General features: G+C 36.1%; 2 protein-coding genes across 2 annotated transcripts; one reads left to right on the top strand and one right to left on the bottom strand.

Moving 5' to 3' along the window:
- Positions 1-1,481: 1,481 nt before the first annotated feature.
- On the bottom strand, positions 1,482-2,934 carry LOC123877582 (cecropin-D-like peptide). Its single transcript, XM_045924399.1, has 2 exons — positions 2,765-2,934; positions 1,482-1,681 (listed from the first exon to the last, which is right to left on the bottom strand). Exons 1-2 carry the CDS (start codon positions 2,855-2,857, stop codon positions 1,580-1,582), a joined length of 195 nt encoding a protein of 64 aa, XP_045780355.1. The 5' UTR covers positions 2,858-2,934; the 3' UTR covers positions 1,482-1,579.
- A 900-nt stretch (positions 2,935-3,834) lies between these two features.
- On the top strand, positions 3,835-7,646 carry LOC123877579. The gene is made up of 4 exons (XM_045924395.1): positions 3,835-3,978; positions 4,757-4,907; positions 5,827-5,921; positions 7,550-7,646. The coding sequence occupies exons 1-4, from the start codon at positions 3,891-3,893 to the stop codon at positions 7,579-7,581; spliced, it is 366 nt and encodes a 121-aa protein (XP_045780351.1). The 5' UTR covers positions 3,835-3,890; the 3' UTR covers positions 7,582-7,646.
- The last annotated feature ends 8,310 nt before the right edge of the window (positions 7,647-15,956 follow it).

Raw genomic sequence — 15,956 nt, 5'->3', positions numbered from 1 at the left:
TAACAGTTCGTTGTCCAATATTAAGTGCATCAGCTACGCGTTCAACCACTGACGTTATAGGTAAAATTGGCCCTCCATTTTGAGCTTCACGATCGAAATAGTTACGAAGGCGTATTACGAACTCACGTGTCTGACTATTTAGAACAGTTCTCTGCGTACGTTCGGTCATATCGACGAAATCCACAACAAAGGGCTTGAACAGAGTCCAAATTAACGAGCAAGGGTCAACAGTAATGCAGTATCAATATTTGAAATCCAAAGCCAGGTCAAAACTATATCACAATCGCATTGCACTGACAGTTTATACTTTTCGAAGCAACGTCAATTCGAAACTGCTTTGTTTTGCATTGAGCATTGACGCGAGTTTGCCGGAGGTAGTAGTTGTGCTAGCCAGCGATCCTATGTGACGATCGTATTAGATTCCATTTTTAAAAATTTATTGATATTTTTTTGCGATTTCAGAGGTTTGTCCACATAGTGAAAATTGTTCATATTCACAAGTACATTCACCCCTTAAATGGTGCAAACTGATTTTTCTACACTTGTATACATTTAAGAAATCAATTTAATAAATAAATTTTGAGTCCTAAACCTAAAACTACATTCGATAAAATTTATGAATCTCTGCACATCACTATCGTCAATAAAGTAATACAATTATTTCCTTCAAAGTCGTTATCAATTAATACGGAACTTCATGAGCGGACAAACGTCAAACCGGCCATCATAGCGTGCCGCTAGTTTAGATACCTATGTCATAATAGTTACATAATATAATATTTTGAGGAAATTTAATTTTTTATTTTTGGTATAGCTTGGTTTGGTTATTGAAGTCAAGTTTTTTTAGCGTCTTAAAATGTTACTTGAGAGACGCCTATATACTAAAGTCAAACCAATTTTTCAATGTTTGTATAAAATTAAAAGACATCAGCCTCGTTTTTGGCCACTAACACAAATAATAATTAATCCTATCTACTATCTGCCGATAAAATTACTTAGCAACGTGGTCGCGGTTTGTCAGAATTAACAGGGCTCTCTCCGTCACTCGCTTCATACAATCGTAGTTCAAATTTCATTTGAATATTAAACTACCAAAGTCCATGAAATTTTGCAGACATATTCTAGAAACTAATATCTGTGCCTGTGATGTTTTAGATTTTTCTAAAAATATAATATAGTTTTAAAATTACAGGGGCTCAAAGATTTTTATGTGAATTTTTAAGATCGCGTAACTTTGAAACCGAATATTTTAACAGAAATCTGGAAAACCACAGGCATAGATATTAGTTTCTAGAATATGTCTGAAAAATTTCATGGACTTTGGTTGCTTATTAATAACGGCATAGGCAAGACCGAGAATTGTGCAGTCCATTTTTTAGCACCTTTTGGAACTGCGCGGGATACCGTCTTGCCGTCCACAGTCCACACGCAAGCCGGAGCGTGTAACCGGAGCATTAAATAAGAAGAATGAAAGCTTTATATCAATTAAAATAATATCACATTTATTGACTTACGGTACGAGTACATAAAATATTAAGAAATACATAATTAAGACTTCAATTCGACAGATAAGAATCTTCTAATCTCTTCCTCCTTTCCAAATGGTTTGTGCGTCGCTGATCACATCCACAGCGGGCTTGGCTGAGATGATGGCGTCTCGAACACGCTGGCCAGCTCTCTCCTAGAAAAGAAAAACATATGATTTAAGTTCCATGTTCAAATAATCACTTTATTTCATGTCTTCCAACTTGTGGCACTCATGTTACGTCTAGACCCTAGCACAGCGTCGGTTCGGAAAGAAGATTTTACGGAGAAAAGCCAGCGAGACCATTTAATGGCCAACGTTGCCTAGTATAAAATATTAGTTATGGCCATTATCTATACTAATATTATAAAGAGGAAACCTTTGCATTTTTGTATGTTTGTATTGAATAGGCTCAAAAACTACTGGACCGATTTCAAAATTTCTTTTACCATTACTTAGAGGGATTCTTCCGAATCCGTATAGGCTATATTTTATCCCGGAAAATAGATAGGATTTTTCGTGGTAGTGTCCACCCGTGCGAAGCCGGGGCGGGTCGCTAGTAGACTCTAAGGGCGGTTACGCACTCATCCGATCCGAGTCCGTGAAAATACGTTCCGAAGTAGTGATAGAACTATTTGTATGGTATCTTACGCGCTAGATCCGATATCCGTCATCCGATTTCTCTCCGTCATCCGTAAGAAAATCTCAGATTCAAATCGGACACATTATGACGTAGATATGTCAAAGATGTCTACTGAATAGCTTGGGTTTGCATCAGAGATCGGATTAGTGCGTAAGCAATATCCGAATTCGGTCCGAGTTTTTATCCGTATTTTCGTATTACTAGCGTATTACTACATAAATAACTATTAAGTATTTAGTAGGCAGGTACCTAATAGGTATTTGTTAAAAATTAAAATATAATCCAAATTCAAATTCAAATTCAAATTATTTTTATTCAATTAGACTTTTACAAGTTCTTTTGAATCCATACTAATCCATACTAATATTATAAATGCGAAAGTGTGTCTGTCTATCTGTCTGTCTGTCTGTCTGCTAACTTTTCACGGCCATACAGTTTAACCGATTCTGACGAAATTTGGCACAGGTTTAGCTTATACCCCGAAGACGGACATGGGCTACTTTTATCCCGGAAAATCAAACAGTTCCCACGGGATCTTTAAAAACCTAAATCCACGCGGACGAAGTCGCGGGCAACCTCTAGTAATAAATATTTACCAGTTCCTTGAAGAAGTTCTCAGGTGCTGCTTTCACGTTGTTCAAAGCCATGAAGCAGGCGAATACAAAGATGAAAATCTTGGAGAATTTCATATCTTACTGTTTATTATTTAACTTAAATTTATTAACACAGAACAAATCGTTCCTTCGAATGATACCGTGCTGTCTCTCGCTGCATATTTATATCGAACTGGCTCGCAATATTAATTTGCAGTTACAAAGCTGTTTGCTATGTAAATATACTCTTTGTGACAATTGATATAAGTGTCATGCATGAGTTTTATAACTGCAAATTGCAAAGGTCTTTCACGGGACCTTACAATATGTACAAGAAAAGTGATTCCCCCAGGTTTTGTGTGTTATCTGTGTTTATTTATTATTGCTTGGCGTTATACGGAAAACGGAGCGTTATATTAATTATCCTGTAAATAATTATTTAATTGTATCATGATTTGGTAACCCTTTTGTTTTACTTCGTGATGTGATTTATATTGTACAGTTCTACGGCCTTTTTACCCGATTGCACCAGAATATTATTCGGGATACGTATTATTATTTATTACCCATATCATAAATGCGAAAATGTGTTTGTTTGTTGGTTAGTTGATTCCATGTTCTAAAAGGAATGTGAAGGCCAAGTGCAGATTGACAGACTTCACACACCTTTGAGAACATTATGGAAGATATTAAATTCTCTGGTATGCAGGTTCCCTCACGATGTTCTCCTCACATGTTTTAACTCTGAAACGAATTCCTCGAATAGGAAATCCGTAGGCAACATAACAACTGGTCTGGTGGGAGGCTTCGGTCGTGGCTAGTTACCACCCTACCGGCAAAGCCGTGCCGCCGAGCGATTTAGCGTTCCGGTAACGATACCGTGTTGAAACCGAAGGGGTATGGATTTAATAACTGCCATACCACTTCCAGGTCAGCCCATTTCTATCTTAGACAGCATCATCACTTACCAGCAGGTGAGATTGCAGTCTTGAATCTGAAAAAAAAACCACAAAAGAGATAAAAACAACAAAGAGAATACAAGGTCGTACCTACATTCTAAGCGTGTCTTTTCCAATATTTTCCTGTACATGCATGAGTTTACATTTGCTTATCAGGACGCGTTGGTTTTATGGTTATTGATTTCTGCTTCCACATGTTACCTTCAGTTTTCCGTGAGAACATGAGTTTACATTATTTACTCTTGATTCTCTTTATGCGTGAGTACCTACCTATATTCTCGTGTCGCTTATTAACGCCAGTTCACATTATTCTAGTACCATTCCAGTCCAGTTATCAAATCCAGTGCGATATTTTGTACAGCATCACACTATCACACTTCACACTAATATTATAATGGCACAAGTTTGCGTGTATGTGTGTGTATGCGTGTATGTGTGTGTATGTTTGTTACTCCTTCACGCAAAAACTACTGGACGGATTTGGCTGAAATTTGGAATGGAGATAGATAATATCCTGGATTAGCACATAGGCCACTTTTTATCCCGGAAAATCAAAGAGTTCCCACGGGATTTCGAAAAACCTAAATCCACGTGGGTGGAGTCGCGGGCATCGGCTAGTGTTTAATAAATCATATAACATTTCAATAAGTATGTAGTACCAAATAGTTAATGCCATAGATTCTTTCGTTATCTCTGCTGCTATATTCATGCTGTGTTTTTAGGGTTCCGTACCTCAAAAGCAAAAAGGAACCCTTATAGGATCACCTGTCTATCTGTCCGTCTGTTGTGTCTGTCAAGAAAACCGATAGGGCACTTCCCGTTTTTTTTAATTTTCATGGCAGTCGTTTTTCATTTTTGTTAAATAGAAGTAAAAATTTAACTCTCTATCTATAACCACAATTTTACGATAAAACTGTGCTATTACAGTTCATGAGATACAGCCCGCTGACAGACAGACGGACGGACGGATGGCAGTAGAGGTTTAGTTAGTAATAGGGTCCTTTTGGCATCCTTCGAACGAATATTATTATTGCAGTGATATTAAAAAGCAAGGGGTATTACGTAAATAAAAAGATGACTAAGCCGGAAAGAGTGAGGTTCTACCCTAAAAACTCCGTGTTTAGAAAATCGGCGTTTATTGACCGGGGTTGCGTAGTCTTCATAAGCGACTGTCCGCCTGCTTACAAGTAAGTATTTTTTAACCCCCGACCCAAAAAGAGGGGTGTTATAAGTTTGACGTGTGTACCTGTGTATCTGTCTGTGGCATCGTAGCTCCTAAACTAATGAACCGATTTTAATTTAGTTTTTTTGTTTGAAAGGTGGCTTGATCGAGAGTGTTCTTAGCTATAATTCAAGAAAATCGGTTCAGCTGTTTGAATGTTATCAGCTCTTTTCTAGTTACTGTAACCTTCACTCGTCGGGGGTGTTATAAGTTTTTAATTTACACTTGTTACTAACTACTTTTATTCTTAAACTATCTTATCTAAGTAACAATGTTGTTAACTATATTAGGGTTCCGTAACTCAAAAGGAAAAACGGAACCCTGTTAGGATCACTTTGTTGTCTGTCTGTCTGTCTGTTATATCTATGTCCCCTTTTCCATACCTCAGTCGTTGGTTACACTTTACGGAGATCACGGTGGTGCTATGCGCGTGGTCGTATTGTGTCAGCTTTCCACACACTAAGTGTGTGGACATACTTACCTACTATCTTCTCCAACAGTGCCTGGGTTCTCATGAGAGTACTGGTGGGATTCGTAACTTACCTTACTAAGAACAAATAAAAAAAAACTAACAAACAAAATCTTTCCTCTAATATTAAGTCATCATCATCATCATCAGCCTGCGGACGTCCACTTCCCTATAGAGCGTCGCGTCACCACACCCGCTCCTCAGCCTTCCTCAACCACTTCCCGCCAGCCGCTTTATATCGTGGGTCCATCGTGCTGGAGGGCGTCCCACACTACGCTTGCTAAACGCGGTCTCCACTCAAGGACTTTCCGGTTCCAACGGCCATCGCCTCTACGACAGGCATGGCCTGCCCACTGCCACTTCAGCTTGCTAATATTAAGTGCTTGTAGATAATCAAATGTTTTCACTTTTTCAGGCGGAATGTAGTGTGCGCACGGCATTATGATGGCTTTTATAAAACTTTCAACAACTACTGTGAACTAGAGTACGAAAACTGTAACGATTGGAGAAGTAAGTACCTATATCTACTTATTTTTTACTATAGTGCGTTTCATCGAATAGTACCTATGGCGTTATGTTGGCTCCCCTGTCTGTTGGGTGGTCATTGGCACCATATTGGCATAAGAAGACGCAGATTTTGTTTATTTTCATTTCATTCATTCAGGAAAATCAAATGAATATAAACAAAATCTGCATCTTCTTATGGAAATATGGATCACCCGCTGACAGGGGAGCCAACATAACGCCATAGGTACTATTCGATGAAACGTACTATAGCTGATGCCCGCGACTTCGTCCGCGTAGATTTAAGTTTGTAGAAATCCCATGGGAACTCGTTCCTTTTTCTTACCGATTTAGTTATAGGCCAGAATCTAAATCAACACGATTTTGTAATGCAATTCCATAGAGCATCAAGGTTGAAGAGTTGGATCCTCAAGTTCAATGCCTCAAAAGAGCCTCAATAGCTCAACCGGTAAAGGAGTGGACTGAAAACCGAAAGGTCGACGGTTCAAACCCCGCCCGTTGCACTATTGTCGTACCTACTCCTAGCACAAGCCTGACGCTTAGTTGGGGAGGAAGGGGAATATTAGTCATTTAACATGGCTAATATTCTTCTTTTTTTTTTAAAATGATAGTCTTTAGGTACTTGGTAGGTAGTAGGTACCTACCTCTAATATACGAGTATCAATGTATAACTGACAGTTTCTAAATTGCATCAGTTTTGGTGGTCAGGTCCCCTGCAGCACCAGGATTGAGGAGTTGGAATACAAATATTTTATGGAATAATGTCGCCAAGTTTTTCTATCTATTAAAAAAAATACCCAAATCGGTTCAGAAATCTCGGAGATTTCGATGAACATAGATATTGTGGCGATATATAACGCCGCCCCTTTCGCTGTGGTGGTATAATACTCTGTGTGAACCCAGCGAAAGGGGACTAGCTCTGTGGTCCAAGAGGAGGACCAGGATTTGACGGATAAAAACAAAAGGGATATTACGAGAGATTGTTTTGATGTATATCGATAATTGTTACGAAGACTTAATAAAAGCGTGTATAAACTCTGGTGTTTATTTGTGTGGTGAACCCAAGCCTCGTTCCGTTAGTCCAGCGGACTTACAATATAAAAACACAACTCCTTCATTTTAAAAGTCGGTTAAAACAGTAGACTATGTAACGTCTTGATTAATCCTCAACTTGTCTGTGAAAGTCCCGTCAAAATAGGTTCAGCCGTTGCGAAGATTAGCCCGTTCAAACAGACAGATTGCCCACTGGGTACCTACATAAAATTAAAAAAAAAATGTCTGATTTTTAATCCCCGATCCAAAAAGACGGGTGTTATAAGTTTGACGTGTGTATCTGTGTATGCGTCTGTGGCATCGTAGCTCCTAAACTAATGAATCGATTTTAATTTAGTTTTTTTTTTTTGTTTGAAAGATGGCTTGATCAAGTGACATCAATTGACAATCGGTTCAGCCGAAGTTGAAAGTTATCAGCTCTTTTCTAGTAACTGTAACCTTCACTTGTCGGGGGTGTTATAAATTTTTAATTTACACTTTTGAAAGATGCAGTGCAAAGTTCAGTCAGAGTTTTTTTTTTATTTTTTTAAAATTAATACTTTTTTAATTATTGTTTTCAGAATGGAGCATGGTGAAACGCGAGCGATGCTGATTGCTTTTCTCAATGCGTAGGCGTCTGACGCCAAACGGAATGAAAGATCCACCTTTATTTCTTTGGAATTGTATAAATTTTTACAATAGAATTCCCGGAACAGTCGGAGTTGTTGAGCACTCGCCATCGTTTAAGCAATGCCAATTTGCTGAAACCAAAGTCGACTTCAGTTTTACTTTTTCCTACTGTCTTGCTAACATTATTTTGCTAGGCGAGTGGGCAATTTAGCAGCGTAAATCGATGTTGGCAGCCTTAGCCTTAGATAACAAGTGTAAATTAAAAATTTATAACACCCCCGACAAATGAAGGTTACAGTAACTAGAAAAGAGCTGATAACTTTCAAACAGCTGAACCGATTATTTTGGATAATAGCTGACTAAGAACACTCTCGATCAAGCCACCTTTCAAACAAGAAAAAAACGAAATTAAAATCGGTTCATTAGTTTAGGAGCTACGATGCCACAGACAGATACACAGATACACACGTCAAACTTATAACACCCCTCTTTTTGGGTCAGGGGTTAAAAACTCTCAGGCAGGGTTCGGAAATCTGGTTAATCTTTTTAACCAGTTCATCAGAAACGCCATAAATTTCAAAAAGGACATTTACATTTTGATTCCGCTCGAATTTCGGTTTTGATCAAAGAGCAAAATTGAATTGTTCCTGCTTTAAAAGGCGGTTAATTTCGCTCGGCAAAAATTCGTTCGCACCACACACAACGACCCTTTTCCTTCTTTCCTAATAACCTAGCTAATGAAAAATGCAACTATTTAGTTAGTTAGTATAGAGTTAGTTGCATTTTCATTTGCTCAGGTTAAAGTCAGTCAAGTCTTCTTATTCTGAGAGAGGACTAATTCATGGGCTGACGATGGTTTGCGACGTCCCCACCCCGGTTCCCATCTAAACCTGTCGCGCACTTAGTATACCAACTTCTCAAAAAACCGATTTTGACGGGAGCAGAGGTAGCTTGCATCCTAAGGACGGACATAGACTACTTTTTATCCCATTTAATTTAAAAGTTCCCATGGGAGTAAAGAAACTTAAATCCACGCGGACCAAGTCGCGGGTATCCTCTACTTTATAATATTTTACTTAATTGACTTTCCGAACTTGTCTATGGTGAGCTATAAAAAAGAAAACAACGCTGAGGTAATTTATTTTATTAAAAAAAATTACATTCAAATCGCCTAAATCACATTCTCTTATAACTGGTTATTTACGTTTTGGGCTCAATAAAACGTAAATCTCCGTTACTTTTTCTTCAGACCTTACTCTAGACTTATAATTAATACAAGATCTACGTAACATACCTACTCGTATTTACATTGGACACAGATATAATAACAGATAAACAACAAACAATTAAACTGAGGAACTGTATACAACGTTACACTGTACAAGAACTTTAACATAAAGCTGCGACAAGCGCGTCGCGTCGTGCGTCGCGTTAGTCGCGTTACAACTTACAACGACCATTAACAAAACTTCTTGTAAAACCCGTCGCTTCACATAGAATCGTGTGACAATCGGAGTCAACTTGTATTTACAAAAAAGCGCGACTGTCGCGTATAGTGCATACATTTTGAGAAAGCACTCACCATAATTGCCTTATGTGTCACTTGTCATGTCAAAAGTACCATTTTAGTCCTTAATCTAAGGATAACCCGATCTGATATGACAGTTGAAACTTATAGCAAATATGGCGAATGCGTTTTCAAAATTTATGCATAACACCTTGTTTAAGAGGAAAGCCAATGCGAATGACATAGACGATTTCACCTTCAAACTAGCAATTTTGACATGTCATGACCCTCTATTGACAATTAATCAAGCAGACATTTCAATCTGCGAAATTTACGCGGACTTTTAGTATTTTGACGTAGGAGGGTAAAAGATCCAGTACATGAACGAATAAGGACTACCCTGACATTGACCTAAAATTAAGGTATATGAGAATCGTTCTATATCTAATTTTTATATTTTGTGTGTCTGTACACAGTAGGTAAACACTCTTAAATTATTTAAATATCAAAAAATCAAATAAAATGCGTGGTATTAATTATTATAAATTATTTTATTTAAGAAAAGGATAAATTGCCAGAAAATGAACTGGGAATTTCAGTGAATGAACGAACTCTATCTAGTGCATAAACTCTCGATTCCTATTAATAAATAAATTCTTAAATATATTTTCGGCTTGGAATTCAAAAAAAATTGACAGATTTTCACAGTTTTTGACTTATTGTATATTTTTTCTACATTTTGCGCGATAAATCAAACACTATTTTACATAATAATAATAAATAAAACCTGTTTTAGAATGTATAATAGAGCCCTTTCATATGATATTATCCCCTTTGGTATAGTTATCTTAGGTTGAAAGTCACCTAAATTTTCTGGAAAACAGTCTAAATGATTACAGAGAAAATGAAACTTAATGCCCATGTTGCACCCAAGTCGCTGGAAGTGCAACATCAGCTGCTGAATGTTTTGAGAGTAGTGAGAACAATATACCGTAACACATGTTATCAGATTTGTTCCTTTGAGCCGAGAAGCCACATATTCTGATGCTTTTTAGACAATCTAAGATCTCTCATTAAGTGGTCTAAATCATTTTGATTGAATAGTCTAAGTTGAGATGTAAAAGTCACTACATCGTCACTACCTTCTGAAAGTTCTTGAAGTAGATTGGAGGTACTGGGTTGGGGCTGAAGTACAGATTTATCACCAGAAGTCAGAATCGTTCTAATTGTAGACTGCAAGTTACAATAGAGTCGCTTGGAACAATTTTTTTGCTGTTTCTTCTGGTTATATTCACAATGCAGAAATAATAATCATCATGGTGTTTAGATGGTTCGCGCCAAATTATAAGACTTTTTTTAGTAAAAGTAGGGTCTATTCTTATTTGCTCATAAACGCACATATAAAAATTTGGAGTCCAGGCCTTGCTGTTAGCTGCTAATGGGTTCTCAAAGTAGCCCGAGTATGCTTGTTTTACAAAGTTAGACACACTTGCACGACATTCTTTAATACGTACTCGCCACCAAATGGTACAAAAATGATTGGAATAACTTGCAGATGTTCTTCTTGATGTTCACCTCGATAAATTTTGGAAATTACTTGTGTGATCTTAATAAAGTGTGAACATACAAAGTGTGAGTATAGTGCAAAATATGGGGGTACCTGTATCTCAAAAACTAGAGCTGCTGTGTAAAAAATTAAAGTAGATCTGAAATCAGCGACGTCAAATTAGTAAGAAACAGTTTCAAAACCTAATAAAACAAAAAATTTGAATTTTGTATGCCAGTGAAATGATTCGGAATCGGAAGCCACTTTATATATCGCGAAATTTGGAAATGTGGTCAAATTTTCGAAATCCATATTTATCAATGAAAAGCGACATAATTTTGTATGTTCGGCCACAATCGGCCTCATTCAATCAGCCGCCATATTTATAGTAACAGGCAAATAAATACAATTAAGTATTGGAACTACAATACCTATGCTCCTAAATGTATCTTAAAAAACAAGTCTCATTCAGCGTTACAAGTGCAGAAGAGGAAGTAGACAGACGGATTAACATCAGTTCGAACAAGTACTGGGCACAAAAGGAAAGAATGAAAGGAGCTTACCCAGTACATCTTAAAAGATCCGTTACAGATACATGCATCCTGCCATGCCTCACCTATGCCAGCCAAACATGGGTCCAGACAAAGAATATAAAAAGAAATAGTGACTTGCTAAAGGGCGATGGCAAGGAGCATAACTTAAGGAAAAAATATTCAAAGTGAGAATTGAAGACATAAGAAAAAAGACAAAGCCTACAGACACCTTGAGACATGCCCTAAAACTGAAATGCAAATGGTCATATTGTATCGATTTTTACAGATGAAAGAAGGACAGGAAAAATCTCCCCTTGGCCAGGTCCAGCAGGTAAAAGAAAAATAGGTAGACCGAAGACGCGTTGGTCTAATGCTATTGTGCAAATCGCGAGAGAAAATTAGCTTGATAGTACCAAAGACAGAGAGAAATGGGGATACCCAAGAGGGATCCTTATCCAAGAAAGAAGAATACCAGAATAAATATTTTAAAAAAATCTAAAGAAAAATTAAACCGACTTCAAAAACCACAAACACTAAAAAGTAAAAATAATTTTAGTGATTGTGGTTTTTGAAGTCGGTTTTATTTTTCTTTTGAAAATTTTTTATTTCACAATTTTTAGTGGCCCCACTGTACCTACTATAATATGCCATACCCAGTTAAAACCCTACTGTTTACTAAGATATTACACTGATCGCGAGCAATTTGCTCTTATCCATTGAGGAGTTCCGTTCTCCATCTCGGAAGATATTCATCAGATCTTCATCAAATTTATATGGGACCACCTGCGAAGTATACCCTATCAAACAAAAAAAAATCCAAATCGGTCCAGGCGTCTTTGAGTAATCGGAGAACATACATTAAAAAAAAAAGTTACCGAGGAATTCAGAACCTCTTCCTTTTTTTGAAGTCGGTTAAAAATATACTAAGATTTACTAACATGGTGTTATACCACAGAGTAGCGAACAGAGGCAAAGCTTCTAAGAAGCGAACAAAATTTATAACTATTTTGGTAGGGTTGGCACAGAAGGATACAATTAAATAAACAATAGGTATTTGTTCAACAAGATGGCAAAGTTTGTTTTTTGTTGTGATTGCTTAGTTTAAATATCGATCGATAGATCTAAATATCGATTTTGAACGAAATCAGTCACTTTACAAAGAATTATAAATGGTGCCAACTTTTTAAATTTTGGCAACAGTTTCCTATTTTGATCCCAGGGAGCTCTAAATATAGATTTTGAACGAAATCGGTCAATTAACAAAGAATTTCAAAATGGCGTCGACTTTTTTAAATTTTGGTAACAGTTTCCTTTTTTGTGATGCCAGGGAGCTCTAAATATTGATTTTGAACGAAATCGGTCAATTAACAAAGAATTTCAAAATGGCGTCGACTTTTTTAAATTTTGGTAACAGTTTCCTTTTTTGTGATCCCAGGGAGCTCTAAATATAGATTTTGAACGAAATCGGTCAATTAACAAAGAATTTCAAAATGGCGTCGACTTTTTTAAATTTTGGTAACAGTTTCCTTTTTTGTGATGCCAGGGAGCTCTAAATATTGATTTTGAACGAAATCGGTCAATTAACAAAGAATTTCAAAATGGCGTCGACTTTTTTAAATTTTGGTAACAGTTTCCTTTTTTGTGATGCCAGGGAGCTCTAAATATCGATTTTGAACGAAATCGGTCAATTAACAAAGAATTTCAAAATGGCGTCGACTTTTTTAAATTTTGGTAACAGTTTCCTTTTTTGTGATCCCAGGGAGCTTTAAATATCGATTTTGAACGAAATCGGTCAATTAACAAAGAATTTCAAAATGGCGTCGACTTTTTTAAATTTTGGTAACAGTTTCCTTTTTTGTGATCCCAGAGAGCTTTAATTATCGATTTTGAACGAAATCGGTCAATTAACAAAGAATTTCAAAATGGCGTCGACTTTTTTAACTTTTGGTAACAGTTTCTTATTTTGTGATGCCAGGGAGCTCTAAATATCGATTTTGTACGAAATCGGTCAATTAACAAAGAATTTCAAAATGGCGTCGACTTTTTTAAATTTTGGTAACGGTTTCTTATTTTGTGATCCCAGGGAGCTCTAAATATCGATTTTGAACGAAATTGGTCAATTAACAAAGAATTTCAAAATGGCGTCGACTTTTTTAAATTTTGGTAACAGTTTCTTATTTTGTGATCCCAGGGAGCTCTAAATATTGATTTTGAACGAAATCGGTCAATTAACAAAGAATTTCAAAATGGCGTCGACTTTTTTAAATTTTGGTAACAGTTTCCTTTTTTGTGATGCCAGGGAGCTCTAAATATCGATTTTGAACGAAATCGGTCAATTAACAAAGAATTTCAAAATGGCGTACACTTTTTTAAATTTTGGTAACAGTTTCTTATTTTGTGATCCCAGGGAGCTCTAAATATTGATTTTGAACGAAATCGGTCAATTAACAAAGAATTTCAAAATGGCGTCGACTTTTTTAAATTTTGGTAACAGTTTCCTTTTTTGTGATCCCAGGGAGCTTTAAATATCGATTTTGAACGAAATCGGTCAATTAACAAAGAATTTCAAAATGGCGTCGACTTTTTTAAATTTTGGTAACAGTTTCCTTTTTTGTGATCCCAGGGAGCTTTAAATATCGATTTTGAACGAAATCGGTCAATTAACAAAGAATTTCAAAATGGCGTCGACTTTTTTAAATTTTGGTAACAGTTTCTTATTTTGTGATCCCAGGGAGCTCTAAATATCGATTTTGAACGGAATCGGTCAATTAACAAAGAATTTCAAAATGGCGCCAACTGTTTTAAATTTTGGTAACAATTTCCTGTTTTGTGATGCCAGGGAGCTCTAAATATCGATTTTGAACGAAATCGGTCAATTAACAAAGAATTTCAAAATGGCGTCGACTTTTTTAAATTTTGGTAACAGTTTCTTATTTTGTGATGCCAGGGAGCTCTAAATATCGATTTTGAACGAAATCGGTCAATTAACAAAGAATTTCAAAATGGCGTCGACTTTTTTAAATTTTGGTAACAGTTTCTTATTTTGTGATCCCAGGGAGCTCTAAATATTGATTTTGAACGAAATCGGTCAATTAACAAAGAATTTCAAAATGGCGTCGACTTTTTTAAATTTTGGTAACAGTTTCCTTTTTTGTGATGCCAGGGAGCTCTAAATATCGATTTTGAACGAAATCGGTCAATTAACAAAGAATTTCAAAATGGCGTACACTTTTTTAAATTTTGGTAACAGTTTCTTATTTTGTGATCCCAGGGAGCTCTAAATATTGATTTTGAACGAAATCGGTCAATTAACAAAGAATTTCAAAATGGCGTCGACTTTTTTAAATTTTGGTAACAGTTTCCTTTTTTGTGATGCCAGGGAGCTCTAAATATCGATTTTGAACGAAATCGGTCAATTAACAAAGAATTTCAAAATGGCGTCGACTTTTTTAAATTTTGGTAACAGTTTCTTATTTTGTGATGCCAGGGAGCTCTAAATATCGATTTTGAACGAAATCGGTCAATTAACAAAGAATTTCAAAATGGCGTCGACTTTTTTAAATTTTGGTAACAGTTTCTTATTTTGTGATGCCAGGGAGCTCTAAATATCGATTTTGAACGAAATCGGTCAATTAACAAAGAATTTCAAAATGGCGTCGACTTTTTTAAATTTTGGTAACAGTTTCTTATTTTGTGATCCCAGGGAGCTCTAAATATTGATTTTGAACGAAATCGGTCAATTAACAAAGAATTTCAAAATGGCGTCGACTTTTTTAAATTTTGGTAACAGTTTCCTTTTTTGTGATGCCAGGGAGCTCTAAATATCGATTTTGAACGAAATCGGTCAATTAACAAAGAATTTCAAAATGGCGTACACTTTTTTAAATTTTGGTAACAGTTTCTTATTTTGTGATCCCAGGGAGCTCTAAATATCGATTTTGAACGAAATCGGTCAATTAACAAAGAATTTCAAAATGGCGTCGACTTTTTTAAATTTTGGTAACAGTTTCTTATTTTGTGATGCCAGGGAGCTCTAAATATCGATTTTGAACGAAATCGGTCAATTAACAAAGAATTTCAAAATGGCGTCGACTTTTTTAAATTTTGGTAACAGTTTCTTATTTTGTGATGCCAGGGAGCTCTAAATATCGATTTTGAACGAAATCGGTCAATTAACAAAGAATTTCAAAATGGCGTCGACTTTTTTAAATTTTGGTAACAGTTTCTTATTTTGTGATCCCAGGGAGCTCTAAATATTGATTTTGAACGAAATCGGTCAATTAACAAAGAATTTCAAAATGGCGTCGACTTTTTTAAATTTTGGTAACAGTTTCCTTTTTTGTGATGCCAGGGAGCTCTAAATATCGATTTTGAACGAAATCGGTCAATTAACAAAGAATTTCAAAATGGCGTACACTTTTTTAAATTTTGGTAACAGTTTCTTATTTTGTGATCCCAGGGAGCTCTAAATATTGATTTTGAACGAAATCGGTCAATTAACAAAGAATTTCAAAATGGCGTCGACTTTTTTAAATTTTGGTAACAGTTTCCTTTTTTGTGATGCCAGGGAGCTCTAAATATCGATTTTGAACGAAATCGGTCAATTAACAAAGAATTTCAAAATGGCGTCGACTTTTTTAAATTTTGGTAACAGTTTCTTATTTTGTGATGCCAGGGAGCTCTAAATATCGATTTTGAACGAAATCGGTCAATTAACAAAGAATTTCAAAATGGCGTCGACTTTTTTAAATTTTGGTAACAGTTTCTTATTT

Source organism: Maniola jurtina, chromosome 24, assembly GCF_905333055.1.
Source record: "Maniola jurtina chromosome 24, ilManJurt1.1, whole genome shotgun sequence".
NCBI classification, from domain to species: domain Eukaryota; kingdom Metazoa; phylum Arthropoda; class Insecta; order Lepidoptera; family Nymphalidae; genus Maniola; species Maniola jurtina.
This window is presented reverse-complemented; position numbering and strand designations above follow the sequence as displayed.

Coding starts and splice junctions, on each gene's coding strand:
- LOC123877579 (XM_045924395.1), top strand. CDS start 3,891: ATGGTTATTGATTTCTGCTTCCACATGTTACCTTCAGTTTTCCGTGAG. Junction 4,908..5,826: donor GACTGTCCGCCTGCTTACAA/GTAAGTATTTTT, acceptor TCACTTTTTCAG/GCGGAATGTAGTGTGCGCAC. Junction 5,922..7,549: donor AAACTGTAACGATTGGAGAA/GTAAGTACCTAT, acceptor TATTGTTTTCAG/AATGGAGCATGGTGAAACGC.
- LOC123877582 (XM_045924399.1), bottom strand. CDS start 2,857: ATGAAATTCTCCAAGATTTTCATCTTTGTATTCGCCTGCTTCATGGCT. Junction 1,682..2,764: donor AGAACTTCTTCAAGGAACTG/GTAAATATTTAT, acceptor TTTCTTTTCTAG/GAGAGAGCTGGCCAGCGTGT.